The sequence below is a fragment of the Natrix helvetica genome (assembly GCF_964273705.1).
Source record: "Natrix helvetica genome assembly, chromosome: 10".
Lineage (NCBI taxonomy): Eukaryota > Metazoa > Chordata > Lepidosauria > Squamata > Natricidae > Natrix > Natrix helvetica.
In genome coordinates, this window is record NC_138561.1 from 20679283 (window position 1) to 20703632 (window position 24350).

Below are 24350 nucleotides of genomic sequence, written 5' to 3' on the forward strand. Positions count from 1 at the left end.
TTCAGTTTCTCCTTGGGCTGTTTTTCAGGAAAGAGGCATTTTGTTTCGTTGTCAGGATTTCAAGAGAGATCCCATGCCCGCCAGCGGCCGAAGGCAACAAAGAGAGGGCTTCAAGATTGCCACAGCCCTCCCTCTTCAGCCCTCCCTTTTGGACACATCTGGAAATGGAAGAGGAGAACGCAGTGGAGCGGGCAGGATAAAAACTGGAGGGCAAGGACATATTTACAGAAAACGGTGCTGGGAAACCTCCATGAGCTCAACATGCCACAACAGACCACCAGAGAAGACACAATTGTCCATATACTCAGATTTTGATGGTCTTATTTTGAAGTCCATAAAAAAGTCAGTTCTCCCCCATCCTCTAGTTTGTTGGACATAATATAGATAAGCTAGATGGAGCTCCTTCTCCCTCCTCCCCCTCCTCCTCCTTCTCTTCCTTCTCCTCTTCCCCCCTCTTCCCTCCTCCTCCTGCTCCTTCTCTTCGTCTACAGCCTGCCACTGTACCCCTGTTTCTCATCAGCTCCCCCTCAAAGGAAAATGTTTTTGCTTTTAGGAATAAATATTTCTTCTTTCCTCACATAACGTCTGGCACTCATTTTATTTATCCTTGTGCAGCCCCGGTTCGAGTTGGAACCCCAAATTATTCTTCTAACAAGAGGGAGGGAGGGAAAGTGGGAGTGGGATGGAGTGAGGGGGGGGGTAGCTGAGGTCCAGATTGCCACTATTTTAATCACCCTGATGGAACAGCTGGCAGAAAACGCAGCCTTTCGCTGCCAGATATTCCTCTCCTATTGACCTTCGGTTGGGTGGAAAAGGACTTGTGGGCACCCAACAGCATGACCAGCGATGGGATCTAATGCCAGCTGGCATGACAGAGTCAAGAGCTGGGAAGCTGGATGGTTTCTGGATTTATTGCACCTGTATTGCTTTTATAAGTAACTCAAGGTGATGAACATATCTCAATGCTCCTTCCTCTGACTATTTGCCCCACAATAACAGCTCTGTGAGGGGGTTTGAGCTGAGGCAGAGGGACTGTCCCAAAGTCACCCAGTTGGCTTTCATATCTAAGGTGGGACTAGAACTCACTGTCCCCTGGTGAGTGACCCAAAGTCACCCAGTCAGTTTCATGCCTAAGGTGGGTCTAGAACTCACAGTCCCCTAGTGACTGGCCCAAAGTCACCCAGCTCACTTTCATATCCAAGGTGGAACTAGAACTCACTGTCCCCCAGTGACTGGCCTAAAGTCGCCCAGATGGCTTTCATACCTAAGAGGGACTAGATCTCTCTATCACCTGGTGATCGGCCCAAAGTCACCCAATCAGTGGCTAAAGTGGACTAGAACTCACTGTCCCCTGGTGACTGGCTCAAGGTCACCCAGCTGACTTTCATATCTAAGGCGGGACTAGAACTCACTGCCTCCTGGCTTCTAGTCCTTAACCACTACAACGAACTGTCTCTCCTCTCATAAATGTAATATGCAAGTAAATAAATAAACAGGCCAATTTTCAGACCTTCCAAAATTTGCCTGGACATATTTCTAGTATGGCTACAGGTATGTGCATGAAGGTTGAAAGAAGCAGGTTTCAGCTGGAATAGCTGTATTTTAGAGTTTACAAAACTATGCTGGGTTCTAGAAGAGATTTTAAAAACTTTGCTGTCTTCTATAACTTTAAAATGCTCTCCAAATCTCTCCAGCAGACCTCAGATTCACCTACGTTTTTCTTCTTCTTCTTCCTTTTTGGGATGTGGAGGAGAAAGAGGGCATTCTATTAATTTGAAAGCTTTTACAGAGTGCGGTGGACTTGAAAAAAACCCATTAAATTTAATTTAAAACTGGTGTTTCGTTTGTTCAAATTCCCCATTGTTTGATTCATTTTTTAAAATGCTGCCTCTCTGGTTTTTTTTTTTTTTTATCCTGGCTTGCCTACATTGGAAGCTTCACACTCCTCAAAGCAAAGTATTGTTCCATTGGCCAGAAAAGGCTTGCAAAAATATTTGCTGTCTACAAGAATAAGGAGTGGGGAAGGGAAGGCGAAAAGGGGAAAGGAAGATAAAAGAAAGCCGCTAGGGGAAGAGAAGAGAAGGAGAAGGGAGAGGGAAAAGGAGGAAACAGGAAGGAAAGAAACAGGAGGAGAGGAGAGGAGGGGGAAGGGAAGAGACAGGAGAGAAGGAAAGAGAAGGGGAGGAGAGGAGAGAGAAGAGAAGAGAAGAGAAGAGAAGAGAAGAGAAGAGAAGAGAAGAGAAGGAGAAGGAAGGAAACAGGAGGGAAGGAAAGAGGAGAGGAGAGAAGGATAAGGGAGGAGACAGGAGGGAAGGAAAGAGGAGAGGAGAGAAGGAGAAGGGAGAGGGGAAGGCAGGAAACAGGAGAGAAGGAAAGAGGAGGGGAGGAGGAGAAGGGAGAAGAGAAGGAAGGAGACAGGAGGGAAGGAAAGAGGAGGGAAGGAATGGAGTGGAGTGGAGAGGAGAGGGGCAAATGGACAATATAAGAGCTAAGATGAACAGTGATCAGGAGGCCTATTTCTTCCTCTTGGTTTACACCTTGTCTGAGAGGCATCCAATTGGATTTGAGGCTGGTTTTGCGCAATTTAATAACTAAATGGGGGAGTCCTCCAATATACGGGATTCTAAATGGGCTGGATCTGCACCTCACCGCATCCCAAACAATGGGTGATCCCAAACAATCACCCAAGCTAAATCTAACCAAGCTTAGCAATGTTTTGTGACAGTTTGGCACAGCGTTTTTGCGCTGGCAAACTCTGGAAGCCCGGGACTCAAATGTCTTATCGTCTCTAACACAGTCCAGTGGAGAAGATGGGACTTACAGCTCTACACGCTGGAAATTCCCAGTGTATAGAAGGCTATCTTAGGACCATCTCTTGATAGGACCAGCAGTCAGGTTTCTTTTCAGCTGCTGAAGACAGCGAAAGGATTTGATACTCTTTGGATGGTCATCTGGTCATCTGGTCTCAACTCAAACATCCATGGCTGCATCTCAGCCAAAAGCTCTCTCGGATGTGGATTGGAAGGGTGGATTGCAAGAGCTGGAGGCTACCTATCGTCTTTGGGAGGGAGGCTTTGAGAATCGGAGGTGGTGGCTTTGAAGTCCACGTTCTGTGGCCAAGGAGAGCCTTATCCTTTGAAGATGTACTTGATGGGGTATTCGCTATCGTCTGAAGCAAAGCTCTCACTTTCATTGAAGGTGTCCCTTTCGCTCATCGTGTTGGCACTTTTGATTCTCGTGAGATGGGCATGCAGTCGCTTGTGCCGTTTCCTCAGCTCCGCGTAGCAATGGGAGAAGGTATGGAAGATGGAGGTAGCTGGAAAGGACATGATTAGAATCCCACTCAAGATGCTACTGAAAGCCACCATCTGGCCTGGGACACTCCTCGGGACCATGTCCCCGTACCCCACCGTCGTCATGGAGATGATGGCCCACCAATAGGAGGCCGGGATGCTGGTAAACTCCAGGACCTTGCCAGATTCATTCTCTGCAAGGTAGACCAGGGGAGAAAACAAGGTGATGGCCACGCACAGGAAGAGCATCAGGAGGCCGAATTCCCGAGCGCACCTCTGGACGGTGAGACCGATGGTTTGTAAGCCCAAAGAGTGCCTCGCCAGGCGCATGACGTACAGTATCCTCAGCGCCCGTAAGACCCGTAGCACCAAACCCACCTTCTCCAGATAAGAGCTCCCACTCGGGCGGTGGTCGTGCTCTGAAACTTCGTCCTCCCCCATGATGAGGGAGGCGTAATAAGGAGAAATGGCCAGGAAGTCAATAATGTTCAAGGGCCCTTTGAAAAACTGGCATTTGCTCTTGGCTTGGATGAACCGCAGGCAAAATTCCAGGGAGAACCAGGCGACGCAGATGGTTTCTACGATGAAGATGTAGTAGCACTTTTGGGAACATTCACCCTGGATGCAGAAAAGGAGCAGGGAAAAGGCCAAAATAATGTTAGAATCCTGCAGGTTTATTGAATAGCAGTTTAATGAAAAAAAGGACCACTCGTTGAAGCACCAAAAACCCAAAGACCAACTGGCCGGTGTATGCAGGGGCACACTGTTTTTTGGGCGTTTTATGGACATTTTTGCCCCCTTTTCAGCCCCTTTTCAGGCCATTTTTCAAGCCATTTTCTGGCTGTTTTGGGGCCACTTTTGGACTGAAAAATGCCCCCAAAACGGTCTGTAAAAGGGCCCCAAAATAGCCTGAAAACAGCCTGCGTTATGGCCATTTTTCAGCCCTTTTTCCAGCACTTGCAAAGACCAGCTGGCCAGTGCACATGTGCGCACCAGAAAGCAGAAGAGCAGCCGGCGATGGCATACATGCCCACAGGGCTCTGCGTGCCACCACTGGCATGTGTGCCATAGGTTTGCCATCACAGAGCCATCTGGTCCGGTAGAAGCCGAATTGGCCGTTTTGACTCACGTATTTATTTGTGTGGTCCCTGAAGCATCTTGACCATTGTAAGAACATGAGGCCAGTTCTGCACAAACAAATCAAAATCCTTTTCCAGCTGAAGATCTTCTTTCCAACAGCATCCAAGGAAGGCCAACAACGGAGCAGAAAACCATCTGGTGCTGTTGCTGGGGATTCCTATGAAATGTTTCCCTTGCTCCTCACTAAATGTCACATCGAGGATACACTGGGGAACAACTCATCATGTGGGTGATCTTATCTCAGGGTCCAACCTCCTACCAGCCAGATGCTAGATTTGAAACATCATAAAACTCTTTTCCTGTGAAAATAACATCCATCTCTCCATCCCTCCCTCCCTCCCTCCCTCCCTTCACCCACCCACCCACCCACCCACCTACCTACCTACCTACCTACAGTATCTATCTATCTATAGTGTCTGCCACTGTCTGTCTGTCTGTCTGTCTGTCTGTCTGTCTGTCTGTCTGTCTGTCTGTCTGTCTGTCTATCTATCTATCTATCTATCTATCTATCTATCTATCTATCTACAGTATCTATCTACAGTGTGTCTGTCTGTCTGTCTGTCTGTCTGTCTGTCTGTCTGTCTATCTAACTAACTATCTAACTATCTAACTATCCATCCATCCATCCATCCAGTCTACCGTATCAGTCTGTATCGTATCTATCCACAGTATCTATCCACAGTATCTATCTATCTACAGTATCTATCTACAGTGTCTGTCTGTCTGTCTGTATGTCTGTCCGTCCGTCCATCCGTCCATCCATCCACCCACCCATCCAGTCTACCGTATCAGTCTGTCTGCCTATCTATCTCTATCCATATGAAAATTATGATGATTAATTGGATGCAATCGCCAGTCCCATCCTCCAACCTGTGAAAAAGCTTGCCAGTATCCAAAGCAAAATTATGCTCTTCCCTACAAGCTCTGTAATGTTACTGTAAACAATTAATTAATATTCATCACATTCACAGCACACAAAAATAATATGAAATGGTTAAAGCTGTACAAATTATCCAGCTCTGCTCAACTGACAAAGAGACAAAATTCATAAGACTGCAATGTAGGGGTGATGGTTGCGTTGGGATTTTATTGCAAGGATGTAGATCGGGCTTTGCTGGCATGTTTTAATTGCATAATTTTAGGAAATGTATTCCTTGGAAGAAGATCTGGTGGAAAAAATTAGCTGGAAGTTTTAGAACCACCAGTTGGTCATAAATATTTACTCTCCCCAGGCTAACACTTTCCAGAATGCATGAAACTGGTATATTCAGAATAAATTGTGGATGACAAGGTTTCTAATGCATCTGCAAAAGATTTTTTTCAAAGAAATGTGACAAATAAGGAGATGAATGAGTCAACACTCTGTGTGTGTGTTCCTTTAATTCTCAATAGAGAAATCCCCAACCCTATAAGGCATGTTAGTAAGAAACTCTTGACCTCAAAGCACATTATACTCAACTGTCATGCAAAGTTGATAACACCTATGCTTTGATTTCAGAAATGGACTTTGCACTTATTCCACTATTTAATCCTTGTTGTTATTCCCATCTGTTTTAATAAACACACAACGAGACCCAAAATACAGCACATTAAGTCCAGAATCCAAAGCCATGAAATGGTCTTTGAAAGTAATCTGATTGCTTTCAACCTGCATCTTTGTAGTCTTCAAGCATCATGTGTGGTGCAGGCTAGAATTCTTTCCCTGAAACTGGCATATCCAGGGAAATTTCTTTTTGATGTCATGTCTGCCCAATGGGAAGTTGTAAGGGTGGAGCAATTTCCTACTATCTGCCATGCCAGGAGAATATAGCTCCCATTTCTGCACCTGTAGAAAGTTCTGAAAGGCATAACAGCATGAAACATTTATCGGTTTGGTACAGAATGGAGAGTTTATTTTACCTACATTCAACCAGCAAAAGAGTTATTGAAACACTGATAAAAAATAGTTCCTGTTTGGATCTAGAATTTGCAGATGACACCAAGCTGGCAGGAATAGTCAACACTCCAGAAGATAGGCTTAAGATACAGAAGGATCTTGACAAACTTGAACATTGGGCACTATCTAATAAAATGAAATTCAATGGTGAAAAGAGTAAGGTTCTACATTTAGGCAACAAAAACGAAATGCACAGGTACAGTATAGGTGGTACCTTGCTCAATAGTAGTAAAGGGATCTTGGAGTCCTAGTGGACAACCATTTAAATATGAGTCAGCCGTGTGCAGCAGCTGCCAAAAAAGCCAACACAGTTCTAGGCTGCATAAACAGAGGGATAGAATCAAGATCACATGAAATGTTAATACCACTTTATAAGGCCTTGGTAAGGCCACACTTGGAATACTTGGATGTCGAAAAGATGCGGAGACTCTAGAAAGAGTGCAGAGAAGAGCAACAAAGATGATTAGGGGACTGGAGGCTAAAACATATGAAGAACGGTTGCAGGAACTGGGTATGTCTAGTTTAATGAAAAGAAGGACCAGAGGAGACATGATAGCAGTCTTCCAATATCTCAGGGGTTGCCACAAAGAAGAGGGAATCAAACTATTCTCCAAGGCACCTGAGGGTAGAACAAGAAGCAATGGATGGAAACTAATCAAGGAGAGAAACAACTTAAAACTGAGGAGAAATTTCCTGACAGTTAGAAGAATTAATCAGTGGAACAGCTTGGTACCAGAAGTTGTGAATTCCCCAACACTGGAAGTCTTTAAGAAAATGTTGGATAGCCATTTGTCTGAAATGGTATAGGATTTCCTGCATAAGCAGGGGGTTGGATTAGAAGACCTCCAAGGTCCCTTCCAACTCTGCTATTGTATTGTATTGTATTGAATGAGAATCAATTCTGAGTTCAAATATTGTGACTGGCTAACTAGGGAATTAAAAAAAAAACCCTGGATGGATTAACAATGTGTTGAAGGTTGACATCCTCCTTCCTTAAAATTGCTAGAGATTGTGGCTCAATAAATAAATGATTGGATGTTTGACATCAAAATTCTCCTACCACTTATACCCTCTGAAAACGACTGAAGCATCTCACAGCTGCATTCCTATTACAAGGGCCTCTGAGTCACATTTTTTTTCTGCATTGCTGGTTATATTTGAATAATTAATCCAAGCTAAATCAAGCCATTCAAGGTGAGAACTGGGCAATATAAAAAAAAACTATTAGTAAGAAACTACAGTATGTAGCAGCACCAAATGTAAGCCTGCATTCTCCCTCTTCCTTGAGCGATAAATCCATAAGCCCCAGTAAGAACAGTTCTTTATGGATCACTGGGAAGGTTTTATTTAGTAATTCTATTTAACACTACAGGTTATACAACTACCCCCTCCCTCCCTCCCCAAAGCAGAGATCTGGTTTTAGAAAGCATTAGGAAGTTTTAAAAAGGGAGTTCCACCTAAGAGGAAAATATCTTTTAAGCTCATTTCTGTGGCAGGGGAAAAAAAGAGATTAGGGTACAACTATTTTGATAGGATATGACCGGCAGTGTGATATGATATCACTAGTGCGCTGGAGGTTGAAAAAACAGACTGGGATTAAATGCACAGTCAGCCATTAAGTTTAATTTCCTTGAGCTTAGACTGTGTGACACGACTCTTTTGAGTGGAAGAGGTAGATAAACCTTTGGCAGAAATGGTGGTATAGAACCAGGAAAAGCATAATCGATTTTGGGCATTTTTAAAAGAAAAAGATATTTCCATCTTTAAAAGGTATACAAAGGGCAACTCCCTCTTCCTCTTCACAGTTTTGGGAGATGTTTCCAAAATTCCCCCCTCCTTTTTTTTTGCGCCAGCACATTGAGATCCAAAGATCTAGCACATCAAGATTTTGGCTTGGCCTTAGACATGCTATTATATCTGGAGATGGTTACAAGGTGAAATTCCAAGAACAACTTTGGCACAATCTTGGAAAAGAGACAAGATTGTGACAATATTAGGCGAGCAAATTTTGAATGTGTGGAGCAATATCAAAATTGGGTGGGTGGCTGGGTGGAGAGAGAGAGAGATGATAGCTAGATAGATAAGAAGGTAGGTAGGTAGGTAGGTAGGTAGGTAAGTAGGTAGGTAGATAGGTAGGTTGGCAGGTTGGTAGGTTGGTAGGTTGGTAGGTAGGTAGATAGATAGATAGGTGGATGGATGAATGGATGGATGGATAGATGGATGGATAGATGGATAGATGGATGGTTGGATGGAGACAGAGAGAGGGAGAGAGAGAGGTGACAGCTAGATAAGAAGGTAGGTAGGTAGGTGGGTGGGTGAATGGATGGGTGGATGGATGAAATTAGAGGATGCCATCATATCAAATCCAAACCATAGTGAGTTCTTCAGAATCATGCTAGAGGGCTAAAGCACCTTTCCCTCCATTTTTCAGTCTCTTTCTCTTGTTACCAGGAGCTTGTTCTGTAAACATTGGGCAATGAACCTCTTCATCGCCTTGTTGTCAAAAATTCCTGCAGCTGATTTCTGCAGATCATCTCCTTGTTAAACACACCACACAGAGAGAGAGAGAGTTATTTCTTGGATTTCTGTTGTTATTGCTGTTGTTATTTCAGGTCAGCTGGCAATCTTAAAGAAAGGATAACCTATTTCTCCACCCTCATTTCCCTATGAAAATCTCCCACTCCCCTTTGCCTTCAGAGAAAATAAAGAAAATGGAAAGATATAGATATAGATATAAAAGAAGCAACATCTTCCAGTAACACTATTGTGCTTCCATTGTCAGCTTCACTCACTCTCCCTTTCATCCTTTCTGGTTCTCTCAAAGCCCCAGGCCTTGGGGATTTCAATCCATAATGCATGCCTTGGATGGAAGCATCCAGAAAAGCTACGTCCATCCATCCATCTACACATCATATCTCTCTATCCATCCACTTCTGGCTCTACAGGTGACCAATACGTGTCAGAATGTAAATATTCTTCTTGTCAAACTCAGGACCAATCGAAGAATGTTTTGATCTGAAGGCTGCTTTAATTGCTCTCCCCATCTGTCATTAAAATATGCCTCCATGGGGATGAACGTCCCCGAGGTTAAGAGGTTTCAGTGACAGCATCTTCTCAGAGGAAACAGAAGATTGACAGCACAGAATTCAAGAAACAAGTCCTGTTCAGTTCCACTAAATCAAGGAAAGCGATGTGTGGAATTTCACGTGTGGCCATCTCCCCTCCAACGTTTCCTCTTCAAGGAAAATGATCAAGGTGGGTTAGGGTAAGACATAATTTAAAGGTATAATAATAATAATAATAATAATAATAATAATAATAATAATAATAATAATAATAATAATAATAAAAAATTTTATTTCTAGACCGCACCCTTTCCTTGGCAGGACTCGGGGCGGTGTACAGTCGTGTTAAAACCATATACAAATACATAGACAGAAACATAGACGTAGACATAGACATAGACGTAAAGAGTCTTTACTGTGCTTCAAAGCTTCTATCTAGCAATAGCAGACTTATATACCGCTTCACAGTGCTTTACAGCCCTCTCTAAGCAGTTTACAGAGTCAGCCTCTTGCCCCCAACAATCTGGGTCCTCATTTTACCCACCTCAGAAGGAGGGAAGGCTGAGTCAACCTTGAGCCTGGTGGGATTTAAACTGCCAAATTGCAGGCAGCCGGCAGTCAGCAGAAGTAGCCTGCAGTACTGCATTCTAACCACTGCGCCAACAAGGCTCTTGACCTAGCCCTCATCTTTTCAAGAGTTGGTGTGTAGAAATTCAGGGGCAAAGAAATGAGGCTTTACTACCCAACATTGGACAGTTCCATATCCAAGTAACACAAAGACAACCTGCTCGACCTGACCTCCAGATGTGTGGTGTGACCCTGAGCGTTGACCTACACTGAGCAGGAATAGGTCCATAGGTACAGAGAGCACTCCTGTTGAGAGATAGCTATGAAACATCTGCTCTAAACTCTCATGGTCTATTGAGCATAGACCATTCATCCTTGATTTATTGTGCAAGTAGAAGATCCTTACCCTGTCTTCTTCTTCTCTCAGGTCTGGCATGGTGCTGACACAGAGACTTATTGCTGTGGTTGCCACAAAGAGGACGGAGAGACAAGCAAAGATTTTCCCAGGGAGACCCGACTGGGGGTTTTCCACCATGTCCCTCAAGTTGTTCATGAAACGACCATATCTGGTCTCCTCCTTCTGGGCACAAGCCACCAACTTGGCCCTCTGCAGTTCATCCTCTTTGTGCTCCTCCGACAGTTCTTCCACCTTTTGGAGGAGCTTCTGGAAGCAGCAGTTCTCCAACCTCGACTCCGCGATCCCCCAATATTTTAACTCCTCTCGAAAGGAGAGGACACACGTATTATGGAGAAGCATCAGTTTGCCCGCTGCCAGGAAGCTGACGATCATCCCAAAAGCACTCGGGTTCCGGTCGAAGAAGAACTCATGAGTGTCTTCATCGTAGTCATCGCAGACTTGGGTGATTTCCTCGTAGCTGTTGCACGATTTCAGCTTGCTCAGCCTGGAGGAAGGGAACTCGTCCAGCGTGCTCCAAGGCAGAAGGTATTTGCTGCCTCCAACATTGATCATGACCTCTTCCTTGCCGTCAAAGTCTCGGAGCTGATCCGAGCTGTAAATTCTCCGGACCTTCTGGTAGTGGATCCCTTTGGCGGGCGGAGCCTTGACCCCTGCGATGGGAAGCAGATGGCTCCAAGATTGGCTGGAAGCAAAACCGTAGTCCTGTTCTTTGCTCCCGGCGGGAATAGGCATCGCTCAGGATGGTCATGGAGGACTTGGAGCAGCATCTGAACAACGCTAACGAAGGGAAATGGGGTAGGTGGGGTGGGGGGAAAGGAGGTTAACAGAGACAGAGAGACAGGGCTGTGGTCATGGTGAGGTGGAAGAATCGAAATAACCAGGTGTCCAACCCAATTCTCTTCCTTTCTTTCAACTCTGCTTTGGAGAATGTTTAAGTGATTTCAGAAGAGAGGGTGCTGCCTGATGCACTGTGGCGCGACTAGCATCGACAGCCAATAGATCTGTAGTTTCAGGCAAAAATAAATAAAAATTCCATGCTACGTGGAAGTGCCAGGATTTGACTAAGAGGCCTCCTGCGTGGAACAGTTACATCGGTTTTTTTAAACTTGAAGACCACCTCGAGGAAATCACCTGCAAGAGTCATTGCTTGGTGGACCCCATGAAGGAACTAGTTCCAGTGTCAGCAGAATAACTCGATTAGAAACAAACCATAAAAGCTCCCGGCAGCCTCAGACCCAAAAGTCCATCTGGCCCACTTTCCAACAGAGGATGTCAAAAGAAGTTCATCCACTACATATGAAGGAATCGATTTTTCCTCCACCGGCTGACACTGTCACCTACTCTTCTGAGGCAGATGGTCCCTTGCGTGTTAGATGCTTTAACCGATGGCTGGCCAACTCATCCTGCCTTTATCTTTTTTTTAAGCTATCTGAATTGGGGACTTTCCCACAGCTGGATCCACACTAAATTAATTAGGTTGAAATGGGCAGGATTGCGCTCGCTTGACCCAAATCTGTTGCAAATCAATTTCATTAGATGACAAATATTTCCGGGACAATGAATATCTAGGAGGGGTGAATGAGGACCTCAGTGGTTTCTCTGCTTTAGGAGATGACAACCACAGTGGTCCATCCTTCGCTGGATAATTTGCATGTTAATGTTTTTTTTTAAATCTTGGACCCCCACAATGAACAGGGTTTTCTGTTTTAAAATAATGACCAGCCGTGACACAAGCTGGAAGAAATTCCTAGCCATATTTTCTAAACGGAGGAGCTGATTGCAATTCAGATCATGAGCCTGTCAGGATTACTTAATTCCAAACTGATTAAGCTTTTTTTTTTTTTTTTTTTTTGCTTTTTACCAAGGGGGAACATCTGCAGCTAATCATGTAAAATTCAGAACAGCCTCAAGTTTCGAAATCCCCAAGCTACTGGGTGTGTTTGGAGGGTCATCGGAAAGCACTGGAGGAAGTTGTAAACTTGCATATGATTCCACGACAACCACCCTCCCAAATTCCTCTGCTGGCTGTTTAATAGAAATATTGATTAAAAAGTAAGCTAAGATTATGTACCTTAACGATGGCAGCATCAGGGAGTTTTTGGAAGGCTCCCTGGCTTTTACACGCTCTCACAAGGCTTCCAAGTCACCTGGTGAGGTAGAACAGGATGATTTTGCCTCAAAAGGTTGCATGGGGACCTTTAAACCCTATTTTTGTCCCTTCTCAGGAGGATGCTGTAGAACCACATAAACTGGGAATGGCTGGTTGAACAGATACATGCCAGAGTTTATTTTTCCATGCATCGGAAGGCAGCCTAGCTTCAGTGGGAGGGTTTGTTTTTTTTTGAGCCTCTAGGGACTTGGTAAACCATAACTCAAGTGGGGAGGGGGACCGGGACCTTGATCTCCTTCCATTCCTCTCGTGCCCTGCAGCAAGCGGACAGCCGTTTCCCAAACCAACTTTCCCAAAGTTACTTACTGCGCTAAACACCTGCTGGATGCAAGCTGTTTCCCTCTCCAACCAGAGCAGGAATTGGATTTGCATTGCTGAGCCGGACAGACAATTCGATCGACATCTGTCGCCTGGAAGCCACCCGAGAGAGCATAAACAGCTCCTGTCAGCCATCAGAGATCTGCCTCTCTCCCTGCGAAGGTTAGATCTCCGAGCATCTTTCCTTCCTCCCCTGGGTTTTGCTTTTTTTCTACAAAGGAGCGTCCAGCAGGAGCTTCCCAAGAGCTGGAAGTTATCCTTCTGCAGTCAAAGGCAGACAATAAAGCTTTGCTTTCTCCCTGGAGATTTTTCAGCATGGACCAGAACAAGGCAAGGGAGGGAGGGAGGGAAGGACTCAGATATCCTCTTCCCCTTCCCCTTTTTCCAGCATCCTCCAGTCCTTCCTTCCTGAAGCTGTCTGCAGGCGAACCAACCATTCATCAGCAGTCGAGATGATCAGAGACAAGTTTCTTGGGGATTTGGCGCTGGCCAAGACAATTCGGAAAATGGTCTTCTTGTAGACCTTCTTGACATTTTCAAAGGAACACAAAGGCTCCCTTGCTTTTCTCTGACTTCGGGGTGCCCCAAAAGGAAGGTCTGGGGTTTGTTTTCTTCTCTCAGGAGCTAGGATGTTTTGACGAAGACCTAAGCATACTAAACCAGAGGGACAAAAGGATGGAGAAAATGGGATTTAGGGAGATGTGGTGGGGGAGAGAATGGCTAAAATAAGAGGTCAGAGGAGTTTGCTAGGTGAAAAGACTCCCTCCCCATTCAGTTCATAAAAAAGTATCTCTCTTGGCCAAGAAGTCAACAGCTGTTTAGGAATCCTGACAAAATTTGTGTGTTACACATACTTGTAAACACAACATAACAGACAGACAGACAAAGACATGTTGGCAATTTTTCATTCAATTCCCACAACTTTTTTCCTTATATTCTAATGTTGCTATGATTGCTTCTGCACTAGAATCCTTCCTTCCTTCCTTCCTCATCTTCTTTCATTTCTTTCTCCTTCCCTCTTCCCTCCCTCCCTGGCCTTCTTTTCTCTCCTCCCTTTCTCCCTCCCTTTCTTTCCTCTCCATCCTTTCTCCCTTCCTCCCTCTTTCCTCCCCCCTCACTTTCTTTCCTCTCCTTCCTTTCTCTCTTTCCCCCTCCCTCCCTCCCCTCCCCTTCCTTCCTTGTCATGGACTTCTGAGAGATATAAATACCCTGCAAGACCAGTCCTACCATTAGACAAATTCAGCATCCAAATTCAGCACCCTGGGGTTTTTTTATTCAGTGCATTTCACCCAGTGGAGACCACGGGTGGCCTTCATGGCACATGGGCCTATGCCAGGGCTGGGGTTGAGAGAACACTGTGCTACCAGCTTGATCTGTTTTTGCATATGAAATCTCTGCCTCAGTCAGCAAACTGTCTCCGGAACGTTAGCTCTGCTGAAGTGGGTTTTTTTCCAATATTTTGCTGGTGGCCAAATTAAAAGAAAATACTTGCATATAGTTTAGAATTGTCTCTTGATAGCCCATGGGGGAAATCTCTGCTACAACATTACCCCGTGGTCTACTTAATATTAATGATTTCTCTTTAAAACAAGAATCCTAGAATATTTTGCATTTCTAACTTTTCTTCAGGAATTTTACATTTCGTGCACCTGATTTCATTTTCAACATTGCTGTCTGTCATTATCGATCCCAAATACAATATGAACATACACAAAGCACACCATAGACCTTATTCCTGGGTACATCTTTTAAAAAAAAACAAATCCAAATTGCTTCCCCAGATTCTATTACCGCCTGAAATGTTTTCAAGCCTGCATTGCCAACAAGAAATAAAAGGTCAAATAAAATTAATATTGCCAAAATATGTGTGGGCGTAGTTCAGACGGAAAATTTGAGTCAATTATACAGTAAAGGCAGCCCTTACAAATAACAATAATTCAAATATTAAATGCATCCAACAAAATGACATCAGTAATCTTTTTTTTGTTAAAGGAAGGCAATAACTAGCAGGGTGGCCATGAATGTCAGCCAAGATGCCAGAAGAAGAAAAGTTGCATTGGCTGTAGAAAGACAACAGAGTTGGAAGTCTTAGTAGACTATTTCAAAACAAGGTAAAGATAAAGGTTTCCCTCGCATATATGTGCTAGTTGTTCCCGACTCTAGAGGGCAGTGCTAATCTCTGTTTCAAAGCCAAAGAGCCAGCCCTGTCCAAGGACGTCTCCGTGGTCAAGTGGCCAGCACAACTCAATGCTGAAGGTGCATGGAACGCTGTTACCTTCCCACCAAAGGGTTCCTATTTTTCTACTTGCATTTTTATGTGCTTTCGAACTGCTAGGTTGGCAGAAACTGGGATGAGTAATGGGAGCTCACTCCGTTACGCAGTGCTAGGGATTCACACTTTGCTAATAAAGAATTCTATTCTATTCTATTCTATCCTATTCTACTATTTTTATTCTATTCTACTATATCTTATTCTATTCTACTATTTCTTATTCTATTCTATTCTGTTCTATTCTACTATTTTTTTTATTCTTTTCTATTCTATTTTATTCTATTCTGAATTCTATTCTATTCTAGCTTGGTGTTTGAAGAACCATAAGCCTCTCTTTTCCTGCTTCTTCCCTTAGTTCAATCTCCAGAATGGGTAACTTGTTTTAAAAAAAACCAGGACTGGCAAGGAATAAATGTGTTGGTTCTTATATTTCACACACATATTAGTTTCATCTCCGTGGCAGAATTTGAATATGTTTTGTATTCTGCATTTTCCTGCATTTATCCAGACCAGATGGAGAAGTTGAAACATCTGTAGGTGTATCGGTGGCAGAGCTGATGAAGAATAAAAAATACCTCGTGGCTTTGCATTCATTCTGTTTTCCTCCACTTTTCTTTCCCGAGTACATTATGATCAACCGAATGAAAAACAAGTCATTTAGCTGCCTCCAGATTGTCGGCCTTGTGGGTGTCGGTGGGAGAGAAAGAGCAGAAGTGAAGTCATAGGTATGCTGGCATCACTGAACAACCAATGCATCTTGGAACAGTGATTCTTGAGAAACTACAACACCCATCTGCCTCATACCAAACAAGACAAAGTGCCAATACAGGAGAATCTTTGTAGCTCAGGGTTGAACGGAGGGATCTTTGGTGCTCTCTCAGCTTGGTGGTTTTCTTGCAGATGTTTCATTACCCAACTAGGTAACATCATCAGTGTTAGAAGGGAGTGGGATTCAAGGAGAGGAGGAGGAGGAGGACGACGACGACAGTGGAGTGTTTGATGCTCTCTGAGATTGGCTGTTTTCTTGCAGATGTTTCATTACCCAAACTAGGTAATATCATCAATGAAACATCTGCAAGAAAACCACCAAGCTCAGAGAGCACCAAAGACCCTCCCCCAATAATCAGAGAGCTCTTAGCTGACAGATCCAGGGATGAAATTGCAGTGCAGATTTTTGAACCTCTCTCTGGCTCAGTTAGCCTGAATTCTCCGTAATCTCATTTTTGCACATCTGAAAGGAAATTACACTGAAGTTCTCTTGATTTCCTCAAGATGATATCCAACGCGTGCAAAAAGCAACAGTGAGAATCCTTTCATCGTCTTTGCAACCTCCTACAAAATTCAGCCCCAAAAGGGACTCAAAGCGCTGAAAAACATCACCGAAGATCTTTCTAATTTTTAACCCAGTTTCTTTAAAGTATTTTTTTTTTCTTGCTCTCTTGCCCGGAAAAGAAAAAGACTAACCCCACTGTTGTCCCTGCTGCCCATAACAACATGCTGCAAATCCTGGGGGGGAGGTGGGGGGGGAGGGGAGAACATTTCTCTTTCTTTTTCTACTTTCGCAGAATAAAAAGGATTTATTTTAAGCGGCAACCTCGAGACCAGCACATTTATTATCATCTCAGCTTTTCTAGATCCTCGGTCATTTAATCAGATGGACTACAAAGCTGGAAGGTTTATTTCGTATTTATGCCATAACCATTTTTTGAGCCTTTCAAGTGCCAAAAGATGCTTCTCTCTCTCTCTCTCTCTCTCTCTCTCTTCTCGCTCTCTCTCTCTTTCTCTCTTCTCTCTCTCTTCTTTTTCTCTCTCTTCTTTCTCTCCTCTGTCTCTTCTCTCTCTCCTCTTTTTCTCTTCCCTCTCTTCTTTCTCTTTTCTCTCTCTCTTCTCTCTCTGTTAGATTGGGTAATGGATAGGCACACACAGGCTTAACGGTAACAACAGCTCTTTATTAAGTATAACAAGTGAGAACCATCCAGCAAAGGTTGAGTCTGACAGCAGCCCTTTTAAAGGGAGCTGTCAGACCCTTCGACCAATAGGATAAAACCTCTGTTCCCGCCAGAACAGAGGACCTTGGTGGAAACCACTGTAGTTAGAGCAAGTATCTAACACTCTCTTTTCTTTCTCTCTTCTCTGTCTTCTTTCTCTCTCTTTCCTTTCTCTCTTCTCTCTCTTCTCTCTCTGTTTTCTCTCTTTCTCTTCTTTCTCTCTTCTTTCTTTCTCTCTTCTCTCCTTTCTCTCTTCTCTCTCTTTCTATTCTCTCCCTCTCTTCTTTCTCTCTTCTCTCTCTCCTCTCTCATTCCTCTCTCTTTCCCTTCTTTCTCTCTCTCTTGTCTCTCTCTCTTTCCCTCCTTTCTCCCTTTTCTTTCTCTCTCCTTTCTCCCTTTTCTTTCTCGCTTCTCTCTCTCTCTTCTTTCTGCCCCCCCCTCACACACACACAATCTTTTTTTAAGCTCTCCTAAACTCACCAGCATTTGGAAGCAGTGATGTTCTTTCCCGACAAGAGCTGTCACATGTGAACAGGAAGAATGCCAGTTTTATATACATCTCTACTAAATTATATATTCCAAAGGAGAATTTGCAATTCCGCTGCCTAGATGAGGGTCGAAGCAATTAAGGTTGATTTCCAAACCAGACACAACTGTTTGATAGACAAGGGACAGAATATTTGACTCTGAAGGTTTGGCTTGGCCTCCTCTTCTTTGGAGAATATTCCTGATTTCTCCTGATCTTCCAAAATCTGAGTTTGAAAGATGATCTGGAGGAGGGGGTAGGGGAAGAGATCCTTCCGTTTCAAAGGAGCAGGCAGATTGAGTTGGGTTAATTATAACAGAGTGGCATTTGCATGAAGGATAATGTTTTCAAATCATTTTCTGGGTCAATTGTTGATTTATAGCTGCTATAGGAACCAGATGGGTGTCAAAATGTCTGTATTCTTGCAGAAGTCACAATTTCCATGTGAGACACAACTGTGTGGCTGGGGGGGGGGGATTTCTGTATATTCCAAAGGGAAGGGGGAGGGGGTTACAGCTTTGAAATGTCACCTTTCCCAACAGAAAGCTACACACGTCTTTTTGATTGAGTTCCAGTCGTCCACTGTGTGGACAACGCGGGAATTAGGATAAATATTTCCAATCTTATCACTTGGGTTACAATTTCTATTCTGCCTTAATCTAAGATGCTTTATTTTAATTGTTCCTGTCCTTTAAATAATTACATTATGCAAGGCAGCCCATTTTCAAAGCGATGTACAGTACATAAAATAAAATAAAAATGAGTGAGGGAGGGGAGAAAGGGAAAACATAATGCAAAGCACACCAAATAAAAATTCCGAAAAAATATATTTTAAAAAAAAAATCCCTTATAATTACAAATATATTCTAAGGTCCCCCTGGTTTTATAAAACTTTCAAAGAGGAAAGTAAACTTTGAATGGTCATTGAATGAATGGTTATAAAACAAGAACTACTAGGAGCCGTGATGGCCCAGTGCTTAGAATGCAGTATTGCTCACTGCCAGGAGTTCGATCCTGACAGGCTCAAGATTGACTCAGCCTCCCATCCTTCCAAGCTGGGTAAAATGAGGAGCCAGATGGGGAAAACATGCTGACTATATAGACTGCTTAGAAATGGCTGTAAATCACTGCGAAGCAATACATAAAAGTCAATTGCTATTGCTATCTATAATGGAAAATGTTTGAATCACAGAGGACACATGGAGTGGACCAGGTGTTCTGACCGAGGCTTCCCAAAAGCATGAAGCAAACTCCCGACAAAAAACCCTTTGATTAATTTCCAGTGAATTCTGCTCATTCACATCCAGCAAAGTCTTTCAAGGGAGGATTTACAGTCACAGACCTTCTCTGGCTTGGAGAGCTGCCAGGCTGATATCTGCAGAACTTGGCAAGGAGCCTCGGAGAGTCACGAACCAATGAAGTGAAGGAATTGTCTCCTGCAAACTCCACTCCCCTTTCGCTCCTCTTTTATTTCCTCTGGGAGGGGCCATTCATCGTCCACCTGTGGCCTTACTCCCAAGTCGACCCCTGTTCTTTAGCTGTTCCCTTTGTCTGGCAACTCTGCGCATGCGCACACTGGGAACAGGCTCCAGCTGTTCCTCTGCCTCACTGATGTCTGTCTCTGAAGGCAGCTGATAACTGTCAGACGGCTCTGGCCCCATCTCTGCCTCCAACACAGAGCCCACCTCAGAGCCTTCCCCAGACTCCATGTTCCTCCCCAACCTCCTCATTGTCCGAATTTGCTGCCAGCTCTACCAGCGGGCCACAGCACCAGGTTCTGTTTGGGCTGGACAATTCTTTTTTGAAGACCCCAGTCCTATTTTGAAGGCAACATCCCAGAGAGATTGATCATAGGTGCAAATGACACAAGATGCCCAACACACTCAAGTCACATTTCGCAATCGGGAAAGAGGCAAACATGTAGAAGTCAGTATTGTTGTGCACAATTTTTGGTGTTTGAATTTATGTTTCTGGGATAAAGAGGGTGACCAAAGAGGCTTGAAGCTGGCCGCTTTTAGCGAACAAGAACAAAACTCTCTGAAGTGGAGAAGAGAACATCTAAATATTTCATCACTTTAATATTTGATGCCTGGAGGTTTACGTCTGAATTTAAGACAAAGTTGAGGGGAGGGGGAGCCAACATATTAATTTCTCTCCCTCTTCCCCCCACTGTAAACTGCAAAGGCTGCCATTGGTCCAAAAATATCCACAGGGCATGGTCAATATGGCTGCCATAACATTGGGATCACAGTTCTGGCTTTTTTTAGATGTATATCACATAATGTAGGTGAGATGATATCTGAATGCCTAACCTTTGGAGGCTTTTTATGCTTAAAATGAGACAAGATCATTACAGAAGGCTAGTATCCTAGGTGTAACTGTATAAGATGTCACTTTAATCTTTCTTAACAGTCCAGTATGCTGTTCTGTTTCTAGTAATCTGCACCACAGTATCCTCCCTCTGGCCTGGCTTTATTTGATATGCTATCTGAGGAATGTCATTCTTTCATTGATTAAATGAAGGAAACTAATCTCTCGCTCCCTCTCTTTATTCTTTCCTAAGTAACACTCCCATAATTAAAGTAAATAAATAAACAAGAGTACTCGTCTTGTGTAGCTTTTTCCTCTGTGGTGTCATTTAATCTTCCCAACAGAAATGCTTTTAAGAAGAGATTGGACAACTATTTGTCTGAAATGTTATAGGATCTCCTGCTTGAGCAGGGAGTTGAATTAGAAGACCTCCGAGGTCCTTTCCAATTCTGCTATTCTGTTAAGAGACAGATGTCAACGGCACTTTGCTAATTTATAGAATTATAGAATAACAGAGTTGGAAGGGACCTTGGATGTCTTCTAGTCCAACCCTCTGGTTAGGCAGGAAACTCTACACCACTTCAGACAAATGGATATCCAACATCTTCTTAAAAATGTCAAGTGTTGGAGCATTCAAAACTTCTGGAGGCAAGTTGTTCCATTGATTAACTGATTAATTTTAAGTCAACCATATGCCTTTCATGCTCTCTTCTTGAAGTCTCCCTTGTATGTATATTATATGGCTTGACATTATCTAGTTGGGCAATAAAACATCTGAAAGAAAATCACCAAGCTCAGAGAGCCTCAAAGACCCCACATTCCTCCTCCTCCTCCTCCTCCTCCTCCTCCTCCTCCTCCTCCTCCTCCTCCTCCTCCTCTTCTCCACTCCACAAACCCCACTCCCTTCTAGCACTGATGACATTACCTAGTTGGGCAATGAAACATCTGCAAGAAAACCACCAAGCTCAGAGAGCCTCAAAGACCCCACATCCCTCCTCCTCCTCCTCCTCCTCCTCCTCCTCCTCCTCCTCCTCCTCCTCTTCTCCACTCCACAAACCCCATTCCCTTCTAGCACTGATGACATTACCTAGTTGGGCAATGAAACATCTGCAAGAAAACCACCAAGCTCAGAAAGCAACAAGGACCCCACAGTTCAGCCCTGCTCCTATATGAAGTTGGCCTTTGTGTCGAGTATGAATTTTTATTTTAAAACCCTCAAGCAGTTGGAGAAACAGAATACACTGAACTCAATATGTGCCATTCACATGGTTGAACCACTTCTATTGGTGTCTGAAAGAGGGACAGAAGTGGGTTGCACGAACTCAGTACCATCCATGCAGCAAAACATGTAAAGTGTTGACTGGGGGAGTGGGGGTGGAAATCTGCCTTTTCACCAGCCCCTCACATCACCAACATCAGCAGATTTCTGTGCAGGAACAGAAACAACTTTTGACAATCAAATCAGAGGCAGGGTGAGTTGCCACTTAGCAGCTAGATATCACCAGAGGACATCAAGGCATCCTTCAAGTTAAATTTCATTCAATGGAAGCTGCCCCTTCGACCCTAGAATTGAAGAGCAGGCAAGGCAGAAACAGAGCTGAGCTCAGAGAGCACCAAGAAAACCAGCAAGCGCAGAGAGCACCAAGTCTTCCTCCTCCTCCTCCTCTCCTTCTCCGCCACTCCACAAACCCCATTCCTTTCTAGCACTGAGGTTGTTACCTAGTTTGGGTAACGAAACATCTGCAAGAAAACAAGCTAGATCAGAGACGCGGGCCAGCTAGAATTCCCTAATCCTTAAAAATGTACTCCAATTTTTCTCTGATCAAAATGGGCCATGTGTGAAGGAAAGTTGTAGGCTGGGGTGTCCATCCTTGGCAACTTGAAAATTTGGGGACCTCAGTTTCCAGAATTCTCCACCCAGGGAATTCTGGGAGTCGAAGTCCAGTAGTCTTGAATGGACTATTTCTAATGAACTGTTTCATTCCGTGGCTGGTTGTCTCTTCTAAATAAGAGAGGAAGCTACTCGATCAAATTACCACATTTACACACACACACACACACACACACACACACACACACACACACACACACGCTGCTCCCATCTGTCTGAAGTGATGTCATAGGTTCACACCCACGCAGCCTTAGTAGCAAATCAGTTTAACGGTTCCAGTCATTAATGTTACAGATTTTGTCGGTCTCATTATAGAGCTGTCTTGATGTTCGGAGAAGTTTAGTGTTTTGCAGCCAAACGTAACATTCGCAGAGGTGTGAAAATCTTCGTGGAAACTCTCCATTTCCTTTACCAAAAATAATTTTAAAGAAAAAGAAAGCCAGACGCATTCAGAATGTTTTCCATTTTGTTCAGACGGCAGCCTTTGAAATGGAAAACGCTCGGATATGTTCATCCTTATTTGGGAATGAATATCACCCACTCCTTTTTAAAAAAAAAAATATTCTTTTCATGGTGGTGATAGTTTTTATGTATTTATTGTTGTTGTTGTGTGTCCACTTTTCATGAACGCTGAGCAGCTGCATAAATACGAGAGAGATAGATAAAAAAAGAAAGAAAGAGAGAAAGAGAGAAAGAGAGAAAGAAAGAAAGAAAGAAAGAAAGAAAGAAAGAAAGAAAGAAAGAAAGAAAGAAAGAAAGAAAGAAAGAAAGCTGAAAGTCAATCCAACGGGTATTTCAACTGACGATCGGAAAATAGATACTGAGCACCTAAATTGACTATGGGGATGTTGTAATGTTTGTAAGTGTGAGGATTGCACTTTTTTCAGTGCATTGCAACTTCAAATGGGTTTGTGGAGTGAAGGAGGAGGAGGACGACAACTATCGGGTCCTTGGTGCTCTCTGAGCTTGATTGCTTTCTTGCAGACATTTCATGACCCAACTAGGTAACATCATCAGTGCTAGAAGGAAATGGGTTTGCAGGGAGGAGAGGAGGAAGAGGAAGAGGATGATGGTGACAACAACCATGGGATCCTTGATGCTCAGTTGGTTGCTTTCTTGCAAACATTTCATGTCCAAACTAGGGAACTTTAACGTTGCAGCTGATGAAGAACTAAAGACATTCCCCTCCCTCGTTGGCTCATGAAACATCTGGAAGAAAACAACCAAGCTCAGAGAGCACCAAGGACCCCACAAAAATAGCTATCTTGAATGAAAGGAGGGGGGGAGGGAGGGAGGGAGAGGGAGAAAGAGAACTCTAACAAATAAATACCTGAATAAATCTGAATTGTCCATTCATTTTGTTGATTTGATCCACTCTGAGTTACCAAATCCAATTTGAAAAATGGAGGCAATTCAGTACATCAGATTGCTCCAACAGACCACAAGTGGAGTCAATTCAGGGCCTTTTCCTAATCATCATTTGCTTCTTCGATCCACACTGTGGATTCCAGATCAAAACATTGATTTGATCTGGAGATTCGCACACGAACCAAAGCCCCAAATCAAATTTCTCACCCGTGCCAGAGAACAATATCTAACATGCGATCCCTCTCCCTCCTTCCCAATTAAGCATGTGCCGCCATCTGACTTCGTTATAAGAATCTGCGTTCCCTGCTTCGTGCATTATTTGCCGATCAAAGTTGATCAAGGGGGAAAAAAACATTCAAACAGTAGCTGGTGTATACCTATTTTTTTATTTTATTTTTTTGTTCTCAGCATTGACGGGAGGGTTGGAAAAACACAAATGCGTCTCTGCAAAAGGTTTTGTGTATTTTAAAAGCTGCCTGCTATTGAGATTGTCGGATTTCAAAAGGTCAAAAAATGTTTTTCTGCATCGGTTTTCCGTTTTTAGATTTTTCCACTGCCTTCTGTCGCTCTGAGAAAAAAAGAAGAATTGCAAATTTTGATCTGATGGCAGGTATTGGGGAATGCTGGTTGGGAATCACAGAGACAGTAATCATGGGGGGACCAAAATTAGAATGCAACGACCCAGAAATAATGGGGTTTTAAAGGATGCCATCACTTAGCATATTGTTCGTATGGGTAGCCCACAATTTACAACACTTTATTTAGTGACCAAAGTTACAGCAGCACTGAAAAATGTGACTTATGACCGTTTTTCACACTGGGCGTACCCGAGCATAATACTGGTTTGGGCGCAAAAGATCATTCTGCACATGTGCAGAACAGATAATCAAGATGGCGGCCACAAGCATAGAACCAGTTCAGGTGGATGTCCGGCCAAGTTACTACCTACTGTATTTTTCGGAGTATAAGACGCACCTTTTCCCCCCTAAAAGAGCATGAAAATTTGGGTGTGTCTTATACACTGAATGTAGCCCCGCCCACCCAGCACCCCCCATCCTTTAGCCCCTGCCTCCGAGGAATTTACCTCT

General features: G+C 43.7%; 1 protein-coding gene across 1 annotated transcript; it reads right to left on the reverse strand.

Moving 5' to 3' along the window:
- Positions 1–436: 436 nt before the first annotated feature.
- KCNG4 (potassium voltage-gated channel modifier subfamily G member 4) lies at positions 437–13069 on the reverse strand. Its single transcript, XM_081963477.1, has 3 exons — positions 12896–13069; positions 10408–11196; positions 437–3911 (listed from the first exon to the last, which is right to left on the reverse strand). Exons 2-3 carry the CDS (start codon positions 11149–11151, stop codon positions 3129–3131), a joined length of 1527 nt encoding a protein of 508 aa, XP_081819603.1. The 5' UTR covers positions 11152–11196; positions 12896–13069; the 3' UTR covers positions 437–3128.
- Positions 13070–24350: the final 11281 nt, after the last annotated feature.

Bases quoted from the DNA above. Each gene is read 5' to 3' on its own strand.
- KCNG4 (XM_081963477.1), bottom strand. From the start codon at position 11,151: ATGCCTATTCCCGCCGGGAGCAAAGAACAGGACTACGGTTTTGCTTCC. The intron at 3,912-10,407 runs GTAAGGATCTTC...TTCTGCATCCAG, and splicing joins TGAGAGAAGAAGAAGACAGG to GGTGAATGTTCCCAAAAGTG.